Raw genomic sequence first — 22771 nt, 5'->3', positions numbered from 1 at the left:
AGAAAAATACACAGTACTTTTTCAGTATTACTACTGACTAAAGATGGCATCTTAACTGTTAGAAGGGAAGGGTTAACAATATTTAAAGATTGCATTAAAAAAAAATCTACTTTTCACTACACATAATGGACAGACATAATATAGGACTACATGTTATAAGGGATCATCAAAATCATTAAAAAGAACACTTTTGTGGATCATAAATATAGAGAGTAAAGGATTTTCTCCAACAATAAATGCTACTTTGCTGTCGGAGGGTTCTGGAACACAAAGACAGGATCTAGAAGCTAGAAAGGAGCTCTTTAAAAATATATATTTTATAAACCGATTGCATTATTTTGCTACAACTGAGAGCTGCTGAGGCTTTCGAATAAGCTTTCTGAAATGAAGAGACCTATTGCAATAGTATGCACCAGACCGGCAGCAATGTATGTGTGCATCATGTAGACGTCAGACCGCCAGAATCTAACCCCACACAGCATGGATTTCAGGGCTGGATCACGTTATTCTACGCTGGAGTATGGCCAATTTCAGAAAGTTAGAAGTGGGGGAAGGGGGCATCATGAATATGTACCACTTAGTTTTGGACTTTGCACTGTACAAGTGGGCAGACTGCACATTTTCCTTTTTCTTGAAGAGTGTTTTTAATTGCCTAACGAATTTGATGATCCCCAAAAGATCCTGCATATAAGAGAGAAGACAGTGAAGAAAGTGTGTGTTATGTTTTGGTGATCACTCCACAGAAAAATCCATTCATTTGCACATCAACTGTCACATTGCTGCATCTGCGTAATTACGATTTTTCACATAAGGGTGTCGATTCGTTTGTTTCCTCGTTTTCATTATCTTCCTCCTCGCAATCACCTTCATCCGTTTCCTGCTCAAGTTCCTCTTTAGTAATCATTTCAAAGTCGTTCCCATTTCCACTGCTGTTCTGCGAGCCCTCATCTTCTCTCCTATCGCTGTCTGTGTCAGACTGCCGCTCTGCTCCAGAGCCTTCTGTTCCTGACCCCTCCGCTGCTTCGGCTTTCCTGTCTTCTTCTTCTTCCTTTTTCTCGCTGTCAGATTTGTCCTCGTTATCAGATTTCACAGACTTTTTGCCATCTGAATTGTCATCTTTCTTCTGGTCAGTCTTTGGTCCTTTGTACTCATGTGTATAAAGTGGTCGGAAGGAGTCGATGAAACCTACATCTGCAGTCAGGTTGGGCAGGAACCAGAAATGATGTCTTCCCCCAGTCAAGAGCCAAATGATGAGGAAGAGAATGCACCTTGCTAAGAGCAGAATATACACAAGATATTACAAAAAAAAAAGAAAGCATACAAAGGAAATCTTAGTCAATGTACCCTGTACTTAATCACACTGCAAAAAGTAACAAGCATAAGAACTAGGTAGTTATTAGAATCTATCATTAAAGTAACGATTACAAAAATTCAGCTTGACTTAACAAAAGTCACCCTTAACAAAAGCTCTGTAAACCGATCAATAAAAACCAGCAACTTGAGAGATAACTTAAGAAAGAATAATCACGCAGACCATGTTAATTGGAAATTAAGATGGTTTTACGCATGATATACACATAATGTTGGTTCCTTATACATATATAGTATTATTCTTATATTAATCTTTATTTTGTGTATTAGAACTGTAGAACTTAGAATTACATACAGTTTGAGTATTGAGTGTGTAGACTTGGGAAAAGCGATGTAACGGACATCATGAGGCTAATACATGACACGGCATTGCAGGCTTCACACTAACACGCACATTTACCTACGAATCATACGTACCAACAGCAAGGAGGAGAATACTGGCCACAAAACATCCGGCTCCAACACTTAGATAATAAACCCCAACACGCATTTCAGCAGGCCACAGCGGGAACAGAGTGGCAGCTATCACTGCGATTACTGTAACAGGGAAACGCCATTAGTATTGAGGTGCACAATATGACGGTTTAGCAGGCAGGGCACTTAACTCGTCACACTACTAAATTATTATTCAAACATCTGGCTGCAAATATCCTATAGCTACAGAAAACGAATATTAATGCAAACAATATCATCTGCCACTGATCCAATCTGCTTTGTGCTCTAAATATTAGCTGCCCACATGAAATGTAACCTGGAATGACAAATGATGTTCTTTGCATGCATTTTAAATGCACATAGAATTGAATGCAGATAATGGTGTGTCCCGTAAGAAGCAGCTTGAGGTTACTCTTACACTCCCATTATGTTGGAAAAACCCACTGATTGCATTATATTAGATTGCCGGGTCGCCAGTCCATGATTCTAAAAGGCATATGGTCCTCTGCCATCGGCATTGCAATCTTCTACCCACAGATGTGTCTGCATTTACTTACCAAGGATGAGGCCCATAGCAAATGTTTTAAAATGTACTGGGTCATATATCCACACATATACCTGAAATATTTTTAAAAACGTACAAATGAAAAGTAGAACAAGCAAAACACAAAGAAAACACAATTACAGATATAACTAAACAAATGTCTTACAAATTTTCACAAAGGTTGTGTTATTCCAAATATGCAGTAAAACTACACCAATACTAAATGTTTATTACAAGGGGATTTTTGTTAGGACCAGATAGAGGCAAAGTTATACTTTAGTACTGTATCAAATATCAGTGACTCCGTAATGAGCACTTCAATGAGCTGCTCAGCTAGCAGGGGAATGTGTGGTCATCTCCCGACAAGAAGGGCTGGGTTGGTGCTGGTTACCGGATTATAAATAGGGCAAGACTATTATATTTGGCTAACCCTAGTTCAGCTCTTGGTTCTTAGAGAAATACAGTACCGCGCTGGCCAATATGGTCGTACCTCGCTACCATCGAGAAAAACTTGATCCTCATGAGGTTCCAACTTAAACTTTCTTTTGGTTTCTTTTTTCTTTGGTGAGCCGGGAGTTTCTTCCTGCAAAAAGGAGGACTGAGTGATTTGTGAATTCAGATAGCATCTACAAGGTTCCCAAAGGTTGCAAACTTATCTCTAGTGATCATTGTAACTCAGCTTCAGCGAAACCAACTACAGAAACATGAGTTTCGTGCCACTGTTTGTTCAAATTAACTTTTTGTGAATACGCCAATGACAGTTCATGATTCATAATCCAGATGTTAATCTTTTGGCAAAGATTAAAAGTCTTAAAAGTAAGTGTGATTCCTTTCGCAAAGCTCCAGTATTTTGGTTTTCTTACCTTTTTAGCTTCATCTTTATCAGTATCCTTTTTCTTCTCTTTCTCCTTCTTGGCTTTCTCATCCTTGGATACATCTTTCTTGCTCTTTTTTTCCTCTTCCTTTCCACTGTCATTCTTTCCTTTCTCCTTCTCTTTCTTTAGATCTTTCTCAGGTTTCATCTTTATCACTTTTAATGCGCGGTGGAAAAATTGCTTTTTCAAAAGCCTAAAAAAAAAGGTTACAAAAGTTACGATATATATAAAAACTTTCAAGAATCTCTTGAAGCGGCCCTCACAAAGGTGTAGCCATAGGATGAATATGGGACTGCAAGGTCCATTGGGAGGGTCGATGATCAGTGTGTCCTGCAATTCACGTTAATTATTGCAGCTAGCGGTATATCCACCAACCCAATAGCTATGGGATCCACCGCTATGAATCGCAACCTTGCCAGAGGGCCAGTCCAAAAATGTTCTTGCTGAATTGATCAATTACATTAATGCTACTTTAAGAAAAACATAGGGCGCAGATACAAGAAAAAAAGGAAAACCTGAATTTTGCTAGGTTTATGCTGTTTTGTAACTACTCTTTAATACCGTATTTGCTCGATTATAAGACGAGTTTTTTTCCAAAGCAAATGCTCTGAAAAATACCCCTCGTCGGGGTCGTCTTATAATCAGACCTCAACTAGGTCTGACTATGAGACTAAGATCCAGATCCCCCACAGCGATGCAGGGGACCTGGATCCTCCTGTCTCCCCCCCCAACTTACCGGTACTTCTGAGTCCCCGGTGCTTAGTCCGGGCAGCGTGTAGAGCTCTACGCGATTCGTGTAGACAACTTCCGCTGCAGCCGGGTTGGAGGTGCAGTTAGCGGCGGGGGTTGTCTGTGTCCATCGCGCAGACCTTCCCCGGCTGTCAGAGATCAGAGTTCCCTCCGGTAAGTTTGGAGGAGGGAGGGGGAGGGAGTGTTAAATGGGGGGCATAAGGCATTTCTGGAGGCAGAGTGCTCTGCGAAATGCCTTTTAACCCCCTTAATGCCACTCTGCCTCCAGAAATGGCTTTTAACTCTATACGCCACTCTGCCTCCTGAAATGCCTTATCCCTCTCTATACGCCACTCTGCCAGAGTGACATATAGGGGTATAAGGCAATTCTGGAGGCAGAGTGGCACATAGGGGGTCAAAAGGCATTTCTGGGGCAGAGTGGCAAGCCAGGGGGCAGATGTGCATAACTGGGGGGGGAAGGTTGAGAAAAAAAAAGGAAATAAAAAAAAATATTTTTCTCAATCATAGCTTTTATTTTAAAAAAAAATTGTTCACATAGTTTAGATGAATTAACATTTACTGGTAAAACTTTTTTCCTATAGGGTCGTCTTATATTCAGGCTTTTTCTTTTTTTCATAAATATTCAGATTTTGGGGGGTCATTTTATAATCAGGGTCGTCTTATAATCGAACAAAGACGGTAATAAGACTGTATTGACAGTTCTCACAGTAGTCATCACATAATCCATGAACACACACTGTGCACTGGCCCCTTAATATCTACTGCTGATAGAAGCATTAAACTCATGGGGTCTGCATACTAAATAAAAAGCATCACTTACTAAATGAAAAGCCACTGATTATAAAATACACAACTCTAGATGATAAAATGTTTTACTGTTTTAGATGTTAAGACCATTACTGTGGTTAAATGCCATAACCTTGGTCATCCATTAATTATTGTCATCATGCTTATTAAAGAGCTAGCAAAAAATAAAGGCTACAGACATAGGCCAGGTATATGGGTTTTTTTTTCAGGTAAAGAAGGGCTTTTATTCAGATACTATTTTTTTGACCATATTATCTAATTTCCTATTAAAAAAAACCGGAAATTTTTACTCACCGTAAATTCCTTTTTCCTTAATACAGTGGCAGTACGATGGGTAATGTTCTTTTCTTGGGACAAGCTGATCTAAAGATAAAAACAATTAAGTGCCCCGGAAGCCCTCCTCCTTACCCATAAAAACCGGGGCCGAACCGGAGGTAGACAGTAAGTAACAAGACAGACACCAAATAGCTTGCAAACATAATTTATTAAACAAGGGAGGGAAACCGGTACTGCCACTGTATTAAGGAAAAAGGAATTTACGGTGAGTAAAAATTTCCGTTTTTCCCAACATACAGTGGCAGTACGATGGGATATAGCAAGATCCCAGAAATGGGGGGGCCATCTTAAGAGACCACTGCCTGGAGCACCTTACGCCCAAAATCCGCCGCAGAGGAGGAAAAGATGTCTAGCCGATAATGGTGCACGAAAGTGGAAAATGAGGACCAGGTAGCAGCCGTACAAATGTCCTCAGGAGAAGCTGCAGCTCTTTCAGCCCAGGAGGCCGCCATAGCCCGAGTAGAATGTGCCCTGATGGGCCATTGCAGAGTGAGACCACTAGAGTGGTAAGCCATGCGGATGGCGTCCACTAGCCAACGAGAAATAGAAGCCTTAGAAACTGCTGACCCGGCCGACCGTCCAAAAAATTTGATAAATAGCTGGTCCAAGAACGGATGGAGGAGGTACGAGCAATATAAATCTCCAAAGCCCTCTTGACATCTAACGTGTGCCAAAACAATTCCTCCGGAGAAGAAGGATACGGAAAAAAAGTAGGAAGAACCAAGGGCTGACTAATAGTGGAACGGGAAATGACCTTGGGGAGAAAAGAAGGTTTAACATGGAGAACCACTTTGTCGTCATGAAAAATCGTGAACTCCGGAGAGGACGAAAGCGCCTGGATTTCTCCAACTCTCCTAGCCGATGTAATAGCCACTAAAAAAACCGTTTTCAGCGACAGAAACTTCATGGATACCTCCTCCAGAGGTTCAAAGGGAGCTGAACATAAGGCTCGAAGTACAACGGCAAGATCCCATGATGGAAACAAGGACCTCCTAGGAGGACGGCGAATAGTAGCGGCCTTAAAAAAACGTCTAATAAGCACGTGAGAGGCCAGATCCGAAAGAAAAAAATGACTAAGGGCCGAGATCTGCCCTTTTAGGGTCGAGACACTCAGGCCCAAAGTCAGACCTTCCCGTAAGAAACAAATGACGGAATTGATGGCAGGAGGGAAAATGGGAAGGTGCCTAGCGGTGCACCATCGGAGGAACTTGGTCCATACCCGAAAATAAATTTTGGAAGTTGAACTCCTGACTGAAGTCAACAGAAAGTCTGCGACGTCCTTGTCCAAACCCTGGTCACTCAAAATCAGCCTTGCAACAGCCAGGCTGTCAAACGGAACATCTGAAGAAGTTCCAGGCGAAGGTCGATGTTCTCGAGAAGATGTGGAGAAATTGGAAGCTCCCAAAAGGTGATAGTCAACTGCCGGAGGACAAACCAACCCCTGTTGGGCCAGTATGGAAGGATGGCCAAGACCCTGGCCTTGTCGTTTCGGATTTTCAGCAGAACTCGAGGAATCAATGCCACTGGCGGGAAGATGTAGGCCAACCGGAAATTCCACACCCTGGAAAGACCGTCCAAAAATTGGGGATGCGAACACCGGGACCTTGCGGTTCTTGCGAGTCGCCATCAAATCTATTTCCGGAAGACCGAAGAGTGACATCAGAGTGGAGAAGGTTTGAGGGGTCAAAGACCATTCTGTCTGCGACCATCTTGCTCTGCTTAAATCGTCCGCGATTACATTGTAGCGGCCTCTGATGTGTGTCGCCGAAATGTCCGTCAAATGAAGTTGGGCCCATTCCATAATAACTGAGCACAGGATCTGAAGACTCCGGATCCGCGTGCCGCCCTGCTTGTTGATATATGCGACGGCCGCTGCGTTGTCTGATTGGATCTTGACAGCTTGACCCTCTATAAACGATCTGAAGGCCAGGAGAGCCTGAAGAATTGCTTTTAGCTCTAGGAAATTTGAAGAGCGGACAGCATCTACTGGAGCCCAATCTCCTCTTCGAAAAAGGGAGCCCAAATGGGCTCCCCATCCTCGGCCGGAGGCATCCGTGGTAATAATAATCCAACCTCGGGGACGGAAAGAGAGTCCTCTGGCGAGATGGGACGACTGCTTCCACCAATTCAACTGGGAGAGAACCTGGCCACTTATAGTGAAGGACGTTTCCAGATCTTCTTCTTGCCTGGACCAGTCTTTAGTACCTGAGTGACCGAGGTGATACTCTCCATCCGGAAATGCTGGTAGGGGATACAGCTGTTTACTGACTTCAGGTCCAGAACCGGACGCAAGGAGCCATCCGGCTTTGGTACCAGAAACAACCGGGAATAGACCCCTTGAAATCTTTGGTGAACAGGAACTTTCTCTATCACCGCTTTTCCCAGGAGTTTCATGCTTTCGGAAAAGAGAGTCCAATTTTTCCTTTCCAAAGGGTAGGACGAAATCAGGAACTGGCGGACCGGAGGCCGAAAGAACTCTATCCTGTAACCCTCCGAAATAATCTGACGAACCCACGGATTTTGTGTGGTCTGTTCCCAGGATAGGCCGAAGAGTCGTAGGCGTCCTCCCACTTTGCAGTCAGAATTTTCTTTTATCCTGCTTTTTCGGCCGCTCTTGGAATTTTTTATCTCCAAAAGGCCCACGAAAATTCTGAGATCTGGAGGATTGGAAGACGGGTCTCGGGTTCCTATAAGGATATCTGCGGTTCCACCTTGGCCTTCGATCCTGAGGCAAAGCTCTTTTAGTATCCGAGATCTGCTTAATAAGATCCTCCAACGGAGCACCAAACAACTTCTTACGCTCTAAAGGTAATTCACAAAGCGCAGATTTAGAAGCTGAATCCGCCGTCCAGGACCGTAACCAAAGGGCTCTGCGTGACACGGATGACAAGGCCATGTTCTTGGCTGAGAGTTTAAGGGACTCCTGAGCTGCATCCACAAGAAAATCGTTGGAAAGTTTTAAATTTTTCAACAGTTGATTGATCTCAGAATCAGCATCATCCGCAAGACAATCTTGCAAAAGTTGAAGCCACATGTGCTGGGCCCTAGCCACTGCAGCACTCGACACTGCCACCTTACATTGAGCTCCTGCCGCCTGGAACACCCGCCTGCAAGAAGTCTCTGCTCTCCTGTCCATAGGGTCTTTGAGCCCGGACACTTCACCGATGGGGAGAGTAGTCTTTTTGGAGAGCTGGGCCACCTGTATGTCCACTTTGGGGGGGATCTTCCCAAGAATATTCCCCCTGAAGCCTGAACAACTGCTTAAAGCGTTTAGAAATGAAGGCTCTTTTTTCAGGGTGCTTCCATTCCCTGGCGATAAGGTCATCCACTTTAGGGAGTACAGGAAAACCTTTAACCTTCCCCACGTCACCTACTAGGAGCATACGAGTCACCTCCTTGGTGAACCTACGGAGATCCTGGGAGGGGAAAATAATCTCTTCCTCCGAACTATCACTAGAAGAACTAGAGGACCGGGAGACCTCACCCGAGGAAAGGTCTGAATGAGAGGAAGACCTGGATCTCTTGCGCTTGTGCGTGGAAACCATTTAACTCTCTCCTGAGATTGAGCTGCCGAAAATTGAAAAGCTTCAAAAGTTTGCGCCAAATTTTCCTGGAACCACCCGAGGAAGGATTGAAGGTCTTTGCGCTTCTCAGCAGCAAGCTGGTCAGCAGAGCAGGCGTTGCACACCTTTTTCCTGCAGCCATCCGGCAGTGGAGTAGCACATTCAGCACATGACAAATGCTTAGCTTTGGAAGTGGCCTTTTTGGGAGCGGAAGCAGGTCTTTTATCCTTATCCGGATTCTCTGATGGTAACGGACTAGACATCTGAAGAAAAATAAAAAATGTATATTAATTTTTATTTTTTATTTTTTTTTTTATATATTTTTAGGAGGGAAGAGGATAGGAAAGAGTCAAGATAAAGAAAATATCTTACCCTAACCTCCTCTGAACCGTGTGGGGGGGCTGGTGACACGGCTGCACTGTACTGACGAAAGCTCCAGCAGTCAGACAGGCAAAAGCGCTTAAATGCAATTTTAAAATTGCCGCCCTCCGGAAGATCCGATTCGCGCATGCTCAGTAGCGCGATCGGATCTTCAGTGGAACGCAACGCCACCCGGGCGTGCGTTCCACCTACACTGCGCATGCTCCCACTTCCTTGCTCAGAAAAGGAAGAACTCAGTACATCCTCCGTAACGCGGACCGCTACGGAGGGAAGCCTCTCTCTGCTCGCCACCCGGGGAGCAATCGGAGGCAACGAAGACCCCCAGGCAGCAACCTGTGCGCCTCACCAGATGCCGAACTCCTGTCCGGACCGACGAAACACCTGTCCGTCCCTGTAAGGGACAAGAAAAGAACTGTCTACCTCCGGTTCGGCCCCGGTTTTTATGGGTAAGGAGGAGGGCTTCCGGGGCACTTAATTGTTTTTATCTTTAGATCAGCTTGTCCCAAGAAAAGAACATTACCCATCGTACTGCCACTGTATGTTGGGAAAAAAAATGATGAAAAAAACTGCTAAATAGATTCTACTATTTGTCCTGAGTTTAGAAATACCCAATGTTTTAATTTTTTTTTAAGTTATTGGGCAATAAGTACAAGTAGCGTTTTGCTATTTCAAAACAACTTTTTTTTCCAAATCTGGTCATTCTGCCCCATGTGCTATTTCTGGTATTTGTTTGGGAGGTAAAACGCCACATTTAGGAATTGTGCATTTTTTTTTACATCTGGTCCTACTGCCCCCGTGTCCTAATAGAGCCATCTTTAAAGCCGGCTAATTCAACTTACCCCAAACCATGCCCCAAGGTATTTCAAAGGCTAGTATTTTAACCCTTTCCATGCGTGACATTCTACCACCAGCCTTTGCCAAAGTTTGTTTTGTATTTTTTTCACACAAATTGTACTTCGGGTATAAATTTATAGCTCTGGGTATACATCACTATCAAACACCCCAATGTGTGTTCAGGAACGTCTCCCGAGTACAGTGATACCACCCATGGGTTTGTCTGGTGTTTGGGGGCTAAACGGCCACATTTGGCGCCCCCCCCCCCATTTTGGTCAGTCTATGCTTTTGCCCCATCTTTGAGCCCAGCCACTCCAATTTACCCCATCAAAGCAATCCTTTTTCTTTTTAAATTAGACACCCCTTGGGTATTTGAAATGCTTTTACTTTAACTCTTTCCATGTCAAGATTTTTGGGAAGATAGTGCTAATTTTAGCACTTGCTCATAATAAACTTTTTTTTGTGATTAGAAAGCAGTACCTATATTCAACCTGTATTCAAGTGGAGCCAGAGTTCTCAAGGGGGTCTGGAGACCCTCTAGCGAACTTTTCCAACTTTGTTATTTTTTTAAAGGATGCGCCGCCATCTTGCGAGTGGCAAAACCATCGAGGCATTATTGCAACAGAGTTTAAGCAAAGAAAGTGATCACATAGATCACTTTCTAAGCTTGTTTAATGAAATGACGTGCCAGGCACGTCATTGGTCGTTACCTGACCGTTTATGTCTGACGTGGCTGGGCTGTCATTGGGCGTTAAAGGGTAAACATTTTTTGCAAATGCGATATTAGGCATTGCTCCTGTTTGCGTGCTACACATTTACACATAAAGTTATGTTAAGTGTAAACATAGGTCAACATAGCAGTCATTATACCAGTTTTTGAGAAGAAATGTAAACTCTTCCGTTCATTACTGTTCCATTGATTCTTCGTATACACCTACCCTTACACTGCTCCAAGAAACTATTCCTTTGAATCCCACATTTCTCATCTACCTGTTCTGTGGGCACATAAACACATATATTCATATGACTAAACTAAGCTGTAAACCCTAGGTGTCTAACAGTCTATACATTTTTTATAGGAAGACGTGACATTCTTCTACTCAAATTATGGATTTTCATCAGTGATGGATGGGCTTGTGGAACCTGCTTTTAACCCCTTAAGGACAATAGGGGTTATTACTCGTAGTATATTGTGGGACAATGGCTCTTTTAACGTTTTTCAGTGTTACTGTTTAGCTGTGATTTTCGTGCTCCCACACATATTATATATTGTTTTTTTCAGGACAAACAGGGCTTTCTTTAGATACCATTCATTTTATCATATCATCTAATTTACTATAAAAAAAAAAAAAAAAAAAGACATAACATGGGGATTTTTTGTTAAAAAATAACTTTTTCTCATTTTTTAAACAAAAAACTTTTACTCATCTGCAAAAAAGAATGAAAAAACCTGCTAAATAGATTCTACTATTTGTCCTGAGTTTAGAAATACCCAATGTTTTTATGTTTTTTTGCTTTTTTTCTGCAAGTTATGGGGCAATAAGTACAGGTAGCGTTTTGCTATTTCAAAACCTTTTTTTCCAAATCTGGTAATTCTTCCCCCCATGTGCCATTTCGGGTATCTTTGAAGCCGGCCAATGCAATTTACCCCATCAAATCATATATTTTTAAAAACTAGACACCCCAAGGTATTTCAAATGCTGGTATTTTAACCCTTTCCATGCACTAATTTTACCACCAGCCTTTGTGAAACTTTATGGTAGTACATTTTTTTTTTATTTTTTTCACACACGTTGTACTTCAGGTATAAATGTATCGCTCCTGGTATATGTCAGTGTCAAACAACACCCCAATATGTGTTCAGTAACATCTCCTGAGCGCAGTGACACCCCACATGCATGGTTTGTTGGGTTATTTGGGAGGTAAAAGGCCGCCTTTGTGAGGTGTGTATTTTTTTGCCATTTAGACATCTGATCCCCTGCCCCATGTCCCATATTTGGGACATCTTTGAATCTGGCCAATTCAATTTACCCCATCAAATCATATATTTTTTAATACTAGACACCCTATGGGCATTTGTAATGCCAATATTTTAACTCTTTCCCTGCTGGAATTTTTGTAAAGATAAAGAATTTTAGGACTTGCTTATTAAAAACCTTTTTTTTTTTTTTGGTGACAGTGGGGATTTTTACATGTTACCATTTTTTTTTTTAACATTTTTAAACAATTTTATTTTTTCAAATTTTTTTTTTTTTTTTTACTTTTTTTTTTTTACTAGTCACTCTCAGTGAGCTGGGCTCCATTGACCTTGCAAGGTTGGATGCAGTACCTGCATTCAACCTGCAGGAGGAGCTCGAGAGTTCTCAAGAGGGTCTGGATAGACCCTCTGGGAACTCAGATCTATTGTTAATGCCATCCTGTGACTGACGGCAACGTCATTTACAGGATGGCACTTGTTGGCTGCTCTTCGGAGCAATCACAAGGCTATCGTGGTAGGGGGATTGTGTTGCTACATGCCTCGATATCGAGGCATGTCAGCAACACAGTTTATGCTTAGGAACCGATTCCGATTGCTTCCTAAGCTGTTTTAGCCGGGCGGCGGACATTTTTCTTCCGGGGAGGGCTCTCCTCCCCGGATCCACGGTCAGCCTCACTTGTGAGGCTTCCGTGGATGCTACAAAGCCGCCGATCGCGGCGATGCAGCTATTTAACGGCAGCCCGTACATGTACGGGCATTGTCGTTAACACGTTGCACGGCAACCCCGTACATGTAAGTGGATTGTCGTTAAGGGGTTAAGTTCATGCTCCATAATTTCCTACTGTACATAGAGTCCTCTAGAATCTTAATACAGTGTGTAACGTAGGTAGCAATGTACTCCGTGACCTTAAGCCCAGAGTCCAAAAAGGCCATCAGCTCTGCCCTTACTGTTAGGACAATATTGCCTGCATATATGCATGGTAAGAAGGTATATGATGTTGTATGATACATATTTGGCATCCGATATAACAAAGTATTTGGAAAAGTTTGTATTTGTGTCTGTGTGATAAGTAAACTTACCTAGTCCGTTTAATTTGAAATCACATATCGCGACATGATGCATGTTGGATATTTATAAAAAGCCAATTTTTTTAAGAAATTAGGTTCTATTATGCAAACTACAATCGGTTTATACGGCTGACTTAAAAGACAAAAAAAATGTTCAAAACTGATGCAGCAAATTCTGCCACCAAAAGCCACTCCTACTGGTTTGCATATTTTGCTCAGAATCATGCTTTGTTTCCAATAATGACTGCATAGACTGCAAATATGACATATGTTAAGTCACTCAGTTTCAAACTTAATCTTCACGTCTTCCTACAAAACATACCTATTGCAGAACTCCACCACAGACTCCCTGTTAGTAAACAAGGCTTCTTCTCCTTTCCTTGCCTTTGCCCATTTTGAATCCAGAAGACAGTCCACTGCTTTGGAAGCTGTAAAACAATTATGCTTTGAACATTAAAGGTTAAAAGACATTGCATGAGAATAAAACACTTTGTGATCTTGATCATTAAGAAAATGACCATTGGATGTAAGTTTTATCGCAGCCTAAGCTGTTGTGATACAAATCTGCAGATCAGTAATTGACGTCACTTTATTAATGGATGTTTACTGTATTTCTTGCTTGTGTTCCAATTGTGTTTACTGTATTTATTGCTTGTGTTCCAATTATATGTTTTTTCTTGTCCAGTCATCTATTGGCACATCACTGTGGACTAATACCCTTATCTCATGCTCCTAACTACATTCAAGAGTGAGACCACGTACCCCCATGCAGGTTTTTCATCTATTTTTATAAACAGGGAAACCTAAGGAATTATCCTTTCTTGGCTTCCATAAAGGAATATTTTATTCTTTGTTAAGCTTGCTCAGTATTTATAAATATATAAATATTACCGCATGAAGTCTGCCACATAGCTTAGCACAATAGTAAATGAATTCTAGTTTTGTATTCTTCTGGGCTAGGGAGATCAGAATCGCTGAGTAATGACCAGATTTATAAAAGGTTTATTAATGTAGAATCGTTTCCATTAAAAGGTTAAATTAAACGGACTCAGATGTGAGGGATTGTTCTTACCCACAAAGTAATCAACTCTATGGCCCATCATATTAGTTGATTTCGATGGGCAGTTAAAGCGCAGGTATTTGGCAATAGCCTTCTCATCCTTGGTGGGCTCACCAACTTCCTGTAAGAAAATAAGACAATATGAGTACATATTTTAGAAAAGAAACTACAGCGCTACGGAATTTGATGGCGCTATATAAAACAATAATAATGGAAGCACCTCTCCCTGGCTTCTCGATTCCTGAAATGTGTCAATCCCTACAGCGACACAAACCCTGAAACTTTAAGAGAAAAAGAAAACTGTCCTAACATTCAGTCGTTTTACAATTTGTTTTCCAAAACCTGCATCTGGGTACAAAAACAAAAAGAAACAAAAAAATCTCTTTAGAATGTATATTTTGTTGGCTGCAAAGTAACCATAGTAAGTCAGGGGATGTTTTGTTGCTAGTGAGCAACACTTAGTGTCTTGAAACCACCCACAGCGTATTCAATTTTAAATATGTCCCTCGGACAGACGAAAGGTAAATATGGTGCTTTTATGCCAAGTTAAGCCGTACAACAACATTTTAAAAAAAAGATCAAGGTTTAACACTGAAACCATGTAAAAATTAACCTGATACCGAATGTTTGTGTAATCAATAACTAGTGTAGACATCAACAAGCGCTTCACCTTCCTATTATTACACTCAATTACACACAAAAAACATTAGAAATAAGGTATTTTATCTATACACAATGTACACATACATCAGCGTTTCTATGTATGTTACACTTTAGTACAACAATGTCACAACATGATCAACCTAACAACACAAGATCTAGAAGAAATCAAAGCCAGCCGAGCTGCTGTTCTCAGAAAAGACAAAATGTTTAGAGTAACTTTCCAGGATGTAAAGGCAAGAAAATATATCTTCGGTATTTGTTACCTACAGAAACATTACTTAATAATTACAACCCCAGATGCATCAGCCATAAAACAGTAACAGCCACGATCCTCAAGCCAGCGAGGAGCCAACGTTTCCACTAACACTGGGCTTGAAGAAGCCACTAATTGGCAGGCCTGAGCTGAACGAAAATAAAACGTTACCTCCCAACGGATGATCAGAACCAACACACAGTAACACAACCTTTTCTCTGGGCAGCTAGAGCTTATGTATTTGGATGTCTATAAGTTTGTGTAACCCCCAAAATAAGACCATGCTTTCAATGAGTCCATCCACACAGGAACAAGGTGTATTAGATACAGGTTTAAAGAACGCATAGCAAGTGATTTTGTTCTTAAAGACACACTCCAGCCATCACTTGCGTTTGAATGCATATGGCAGCTGTGTGTTCCCTTTACATTGTCACGTTGTCTGTTTCGCAGAACGCCCCATATGCCAGGGCTTGACAAATTTGTTGTGAATCTAGGCGCCAGTTAAAAAAGTTAGGAGCCAGGATTTCTTTTAAACTAACAGTTGGTCAGGAGTGATCTGATCATCATCAGCCCACTTACTAAACTCACAGCATTTGACCTGGAAGCACCCTGGACTTTCAGGTCAGTGCTGTTTTTTGTTGTTTTTTTTTTTTATTATTATTATTTGTGGAGACAAATGTTAACCCGTGCAATGCCACGAATGTGTTATACACAATTGTGGAATTGAAGGGGTTAACGCTGCACGGTCGCTCTCATGGAGCGATCAGGCAGCAGGGGGGTGTTGGGGCTGGTCTCCACACTCATATGGAGACCGAAGAACCCTCTCCCCCTGTCCCTGAAGCGGCCTCTGACAGCTGGGACGCAATTGCTGGTCTATAGACCAGCCATTGCAGAGGGGAGACTGATGACTGCTGTAGGCTTCCATGCCTACAGGAATCATCAAAGGGCTTGTGGGGGCTCGTTTTTGCTGTTGCTGGTCTGCCTGGGCTTCCAGGCAGACCACCAGCAGCAGAGCCCCGTACAAAACGGGAATTAACTCCTAAAATGCCGCGATCATTGAAGAGGTTAACGCTGCACTTTCGCTCTCATGGAGCGATCAGGCAGCAAGGGGATGTTGTGTCAGGTCCCCACACTTGTGTGGGGACCCAATCAACACTCAACCCCCTTTCCTGAAGCTGCCTGTGGCAGCTGAAAACGCAATTGCAGGTTTTCCTGCAATCGCAGTTTCAGCCTACAGAATCACTCCGTGGGGCGGGCTCTACGTGGCTGTGCTGTCTGCCCAGACTCCTGGGCAGACAGCAGCAGCAGCGCCCCCCGCGATCACAGGCTGACAAACACCTAGGCGCCTGGGATTTGTCGAGCCCTGCCATATGCATTTACCCTTTCACACCGCTCAAGTAAATGCTGTGCAAGAGATGCGCTGGGCTTATTATTAAAGCGCCCACAGAGTATTTTAAAAAACATACCTCTATCATGGGGGCGTCAGGGATACTTTTGTGATACTTACATTCATAAAAAATTGCTGTCTGCCCAGGAGTCTGTACGCTGGAAGCCCAGGCAGACCAGCAACAGCAAAAACAAGCCCCCACAAGCCCTTTGATGACTCCTGTAGGCATGGGTGTGGAGAGCAGCCCCAACACCCCCCTGCTGCCTGATCGCTCCCTGAGAGCGACAGTGCAGCGTTAACCCCTTCAATGCCACAATTGTGTATGACATTCGTGGCATTGCAGGTGTTAACATTTGTCCCCACAAGCTTGTGGGGACTAAATATCAGGCAATGCTGTGCTCCAATGGAACATCAGCATTCAAAGAGTAAAAAAAAATAATAATAATAATATTTTTTTTTTTAAAACAGCACTGACCTGAAAGTCCAGGGTGCTTCCAGGTCAAATGCTGTGAGTTTAGTAAGTGGGCTGATGATCAGATCACGCCTGACCAACTGTTAGTAAAAAAAAAAAATCCTGGCCAACTTTTTTAGCTGGCGCCTAGATTCACAACAAATTTGTCAAGCCCTGGGCTACTTAATCATCTCAGCTACTGCTGAGCCACCAAAACTGAGGATGGACAGAAAATTGTTGAAATGAAAAAAACCCAAAACATTTATCCTTTTTCACTATTATTGATAGGTTTACCCAAGGAGATCAATCCAATGCTGAATAACAGAACGTATCCCCATTCTCTGGCCCAAAGCCATAGCATTAGATGAAACCACCGCTGGGCCTGTTATATGATCACATAACCAGGCAACAGACCCGTCCAGCTGTTACAGGCTAGCTACTGTCATACGGTAATTACGAGCAAACAAATGCTTTCCCGGATCAAAGATTAGAAAAAATAACAAAAAAAATGTTTTGGCTTCTGTGACCGCAATAGGACTTTAGTACCTCGGCTGTGCGATGGTAACAGCGCACATCGGCTTGTTGCAGATTTATACACAAATCCACTGACCCACTTTAAGCAAAAAGCCTCCGACACCAACAAAGGGCAGAGTAATGACTGCCGGTGGCCCCACTTGCCATACAGTTATTGTTATTTGCAGTTAAAAGTTACTCACACTAAAGTAACAGATGTGTATTTATTTAACAATTAATTAAAAGGATAATTTTTTTCTCAGGGATCTGCCAGACCAGCAAGACTGCCGGTAGTTGGCAAGATAATTACAATACGTGAGATCAGGCACTGGCAGCACGGTGTCACGCGCTCCCAAAATATTATATCCGGGGCTTTCGTTCAGGGCTAAACCCCAGCAGCAACCTTTTGTGCTTACCGCGGAAAGGGGAGACCGACAGGATTTACGGTTTCAACTCGAATAATTATTTTAAAAAATAGACACAACTGTCTCTTTAATCTAAAAACTTAAAGACATATCACCTTATCTTAGCACGAGGACATATTAGTGTAAGTCAGGAGCCAAATTTGAGTGCTAACTTGATATATTTTTCAGAAATAGACTGTGCACAGACAGGGGTTTATTCTCTAAAGGGACAGCTGTGGTTCCAACTCCCCAACCCGATATTCATTAAGAAGCGCCATCACTGGTATTTTTCTTAAAAAACAAAGGAATGAGTTGGTCCTGTAGAACACATAATTTACTGAAGAAGTCTCAGTTTTCGGTTTACATTCTATAGGGCCAATCATGCTCTTACTGCAGCAGATGTTCACTGGGGATGGACCTTCATAATGCATAGTAAAGTGAGAGTTAAAACAACCTTCACGCCCTTTAGTGAATAAATTAAAGATAATTGAAAACGGCACACAAAGCTAGAACTCTAGATTTAACACCTGTCAAACGCGATGGATGGATAGATGGATAGAGCTGCTATGTCTCCATCCTTCTCATGAAGGGATACATTAATATATCTGGTCGGCAGGACATGGCATGACAAGGTGCTGCTAGGCTTTATCCTGATTCCAGCCGCTAGGGTGTGATTGCACAAGAAACACTAATATTGTCAGGAGGCAGCCACTAGCAAAGTTGTTTAGTAAAGATTTACTTGTCTAGATGAATTATGGGCATCCGCAAAGCAGAGTGCGGATCTCAATTTGTCAACTTTATTACGCATTATGACGAGGCATCCCTGGTGGGTCTCTCCTGCATAGAGGACTCTACCCAACCACTCGTGAAGCACGTCACGGGACCTAAAATCGGTGTTACACCTGGAAACATCTTGCAATTACGGCACCAATCCCCCTCACTGAAACTAAATGAACTGCACCTTTGAAGCCCTGAGCAGCGAGCGTCATTAACCCCTTAATGACAAAGCCCGTACATATACGGGCTCAAAATGCATTGTTTTCAATAGGTTTAGGGACCGCCCATTGTCCTTAAGGGGTTAATATCTGGGAGGATGACACTACTATCACCGCATGACATGAGCATCAGTAGCGCACATAATACATGCTGTAAAGCATGGATATATGGCTAGCGAAATGATTCGGTGCCACTGGACCCGATGTCTAGAAGAACCAGATTCCCGAACGGATACAATGCAAAGGGTATGTCGCCGCCTGTTTTAAACATGTTTCGGGTACCCGAGCCATACACCTGACAGAGATTAGCCGATCACGGGGAGCACGAATGCATTCTGCGGCCGAGCGCGGCGTGTATGTTTGAGTGTATGTCAGTGTGGTTACAATCCTTACTTAAGTAGCCAAAGATATGTTGTGTGTCGCTCTGTAGCGCATTTCATACCAAGTATCCCATAAATGTTGGAATGCTTTAGTGCAGAGTGAGACAAATATAAAGATATTCACCTCCCTTAAACGTCTGTTGGCCACAGTGTACACATGTACATACTGTGTACAAGGATTCAGTGGGAACTCCACTTATGTATGTTTCCTATATCAATGCAGATTGAGCCGGCACAGATATGCCCAGGACCCTGTGTACACAAATACAAACACAGATGTATCGTTCCCAGTGTTTTGCACCGGATATCCATACGGTAATACAGGCTTAATGTTACACATCAGTCAGTACACCGATGGAAGTACCGGACACAGATTACTTATACATGGCATGTATATGGGTATAACCCCCGGGTGTACTGCCAAAAGGGTACATACAGGTTCTGCCTACACAGCTTTGGGGCAAACATATGGTTAAGGCCCGGGGAGATAACTATAGCTTTTTCACATGGACACAAGCCGTTGGACACATCAAATCAGGTATTCACACGAGCACAGATGCACCGTATACACTAACACGGTATACGTGACGCAATGAGCCCGGTGTATGTATATTTTGGGTTACGTTGCTTAGAACACATAGCGTACCGGATATAAACAGTACCACGTGCCCCCGGTGCACACACCGACCTTACGGTGGAGGTGCAGCCACGGTATCAGAGACCACCAGGCAGCATAACGGCCGTGTGAAGTGATGCCATTACGCGTAGCTTTATGCGCAGTGAACGCAGGCAGGCTGGGGCCCCTGCTCATACTTTATGCAATGTCGGCATTTCAGCCTCCATTTTCCGGTATACAGAGAGGGGCCACAGAACCCCCCTAATCAAATACCAAGGCGCCCCTGCTGATGCCATAAGCTCCTCATACACACAAGTCCCCCGGGTAAACATCGGGCTGGGAAAAGCTTGACTCCCAGAGGACAAGGCACATATCACGTAGTCCCTACGGTGACGGTTACCTGGATCCGCTTCTTGTGTCTCCTACGCTCCGCCATGTCTTCCCCCGGCCTGTCTGGTGACGTGGAAGGGGCGGAGCTCGAAGGCGAGCACGAGCGCCAAAGCGCGCGCTCCCGGATGTGAACAGCTGTAGGGGCGGGAGGATGCAGAGGTTACCCTCTGGGTGAGTTTTGCGCTGCAAACAAATACCATAACCTTTTCTGCGTTTACAACCTGCTTTCTAGCATGGAGGAAAAGGGAGAGAGTTCATATTACGTATATCCACATAACATACGTGTAACATGTTACATATTTAGGGCTGTACATTGCATAGTACAAGGTGTGGGTAACAAACAGGTAGCCAGTACCTGCAGCGTCTCTCAACCAGACTTTGACTGGAGCAAGACTGCTAACCACGAGAGCTGTTGTGGTCACGGTGTAGCTTAGAGAAAGCAGCCTAGTCTTTTGATTAAGTCTGGCGTAAGTACTTGTACACCATGATCTGTGTTGAGAACAATGGGAGCAACTTCTGCACATGCACACAGGGCATACCAGGGAACTCTCCGAATTTCGCCTGGAGACTCCAGGCGAGGTGCAGCTTCTCCAGGTCACTAAGGGACAGGGGCGGGCTGGGCCGGGGGGAAATTGCCCCCCAGGCCGCCCGAAATCTAATCTAAACGGCCGCTGGGTGCTGATGCCGCCGGCCGGCGCTACTTTAATACTTTTTTAAAAAATTTAATATGGCAAGCCGGATCGGCTATTAAATGGAAAAAAAAAATAGTATGAAAGCAGCGCTGGCCGGCGGTATCAGCACCCAGCAGCCGTATGCGATGGCTGCCTAGTGATGGGAGCAGCGTGAGGGGTGAAAGGTGAGTGCGAGGGGGCGGAGCTTTCACTCCTCATGCTGCTCCCATCACTATGCGGCCATCAGATTGTTGGAAATCGAATCTAAACGGCTGCTGGGTGCTGATGCTGCCGGCCGGCGCTACTTTAATACTTTATTTATTTATTTTTAATATGGCAAGCTGATCCGGCATATTAAATAAAAAAAAGAATTAAAGTAGCTCCGGCCGGTGGCATCAGCACCCAGCGGCCGTTTAGATAAGTTTTCCAGCAGTCTGATGGCCGCATAGTGATGGGAGCAGCGTGAGGGGTGAAAGGTGAGTGCGAGGGGGCGGAGCCACTTCACTTGACTTGCCCCCCAGGCCTTAGGCTGCCAGCCCTCCCCTGCTAAGGGAATCTCTGGATCACGGGCTCCAGTTCGCCAGTGGCAAACATTTTACAAGGCATGATTGGGGGGGACCCCACAATGCAATGTGTGTCATGCCAATGCAATTAATTTCCTTATTTCACGTCTTCACTGTTGCAACACTCTTCTGGTTGGCATTCCACTGTCTCGACTCTCTTCTGCAGTCTGTCCTAAATGGTGCTGCTAGGCTTATCTTCCTTGCACGCCGCTCCTCTTCTGCTTCCCCACTCTGCTAAATCCTCCACTGGCTCACTATTACCTTAAGAATGAAATTTAAAATCCTCGTACTAACATATAGGGCCCTCCATAACACTGTTCCTCCATAACACTGTTCCTCCATAACACTGTTCCTCCATAACACTGTTCCTCCATAACACTGTTCCTCCATAACACTGTTCCTCCATAACACTGTTCCTCCATAACACTGTTCCTCCATAACACTGTTCCTCCATAACACTGTTCCTCCATACATTTCCGCCCTCATATGCAAATACTCCCCTACTCGATCCTTATGTTCTTCCCATGGGCTAAGGCTCTCCTCCTCACTTATTCAAGAAACATCTCAAAACTCACTTCTTCAGAGAAGCATACCATCTCAATAGCGAGAAGGTACCTGCCAACAATACAACCCCACACTACCTCTTTGCTTTCTCAATACCTTACGTTTGTCACCCGATTCCCTCTAGATTGTAAGCTCGTGAGCAGGGCTCTCTCTATCGAGTGTATCGGTTTGTCTTAGTTTGTCTTATTGTTTTCATATACCTTTAATATATCCACTATAAGAAGCCACATTGGAGAAACAGGACTTAAGCTGCACCTCAGAATGAACCTACACAGAAGCTCTGTCAAAAACCATGAGGAAGACAAATATTGCACCCCAGTAAGGCATCATTTCACACAGAATAATCGCTCCATCCAAAACCTGAAAAGTAAAGTACTCAAAAGGAATTTCAAAGACTCTCGGGAAAGAAAAAACTTGAGATGAAAATGATAACATATTTCAACACCATAAAAGAGGGACTAAATGTGGATTCTAGTTTCCTGACACACTACCAGAACGTTATGACATTCATCATAATGTAGAATGTGTGTCTAATTGCTGTTATTGTCTCTGATACGTTGATGTGTTTATTGGTTTCCTTTGGTTTATTTGTTCTGTCCTTTGGTTATCTCTCTACCTCTCTGTATTTTTCACCTCCAGGCCCATTATTTATGCCACCCCACTCAACCCCCCTTCTCTAATACCATCACTTGTTGTAAGTTGTAACCTCTATCATGTTGACCAGTATTGCTTAGGACCTGATGAAGGGAGGATAACTCTCGAAAGCTTGTCTTTTAAATATTATGTTAGTACAATAAAAAGGGTATCACGGCATACTGCAATACTCTGGGTTTTTTTACATACTGTAAGAAGAGCTGCATAAGTTGTTGGTGCTATTTAATTAAAAAATAATAAAATTCTTTGTAACTACTTCATTATG

At 43.3% G+C, this 22771-nt stretch overlaps 1 protein-coding gene across 1 annotated transcript; it reads right to left on the bottom strand.

Moving 5' to 3' along the window:
- Positions 1 to 793: 793 nt before the first annotated feature.
- Positions 794 to 20100, bottom strand: LOC149300395 (translocation protein SEC62-like). The gene is made up of 8 exons (XM_089485394.1): positions 20065 to 20100; positions 14015 to 14123; positions 13265 to 13370; positions 3214 to 3418; positions 2841 to 2933; positions 2364 to 2424; positions 1789 to 1908; positions 794 to 1272 (listed from the first exon to the last, which is right to left on the bottom strand). The coding sequence occupies exons 1-8, from the start codon at positions 20098 to 20100 to the stop codon at positions 794 to 796; spliced, it is 1209 nt and encodes a 402-aa protein (XP_089341520.1).
- Between the last annotated feature and the right edge of the window lie 2671 nt (positions 20101 to 22771).

Source organism: Sceloporus occidentalis, unplaced genomic scaffold, assembly GCF_023333645.1.
Source record: "Sceloporus occidentalis isolate IW3139 unplaced genomic scaffold, rSceOcc1.0.p SCAF_25, whole genome shotgun sequence".
Lineage (NCBI taxonomy): Eukaryota > Metazoa > Chordata > Lepidosauria > Squamata > Phrynosomatidae > Sceloporus > Sceloporus occidentalis.
Note: the sequence above shows the minus strand (reverse complement) of the source record. Positions and strands in the feature narration are given on the sequence as shown.

Excerpts from the sequence above, each read along its gene's own strand:
- LOC149300395 (XM_089485394.1), bottom strand. The coding sequence starts at position 20,100 with ATGGCGGAGCGTAGGAGACACAAGAAGCGGATCCAG. Across the intron at positions 1,909-2,363 it reads TGCTATGGGCCTCATCCTTG|TAATCGCAGTGATAGCTGCC; the intron begins GTAAGTAAATGC and ends TCCCTGTTACAG. Across the intron at positions 1,273-1,788 it reads TATTCTCCTCCTTGCTGTTG|CAAGGTGCATTCTCTTCCTC; the intron begins GTACGTATGATT and ends TTCTGCTCTTAG.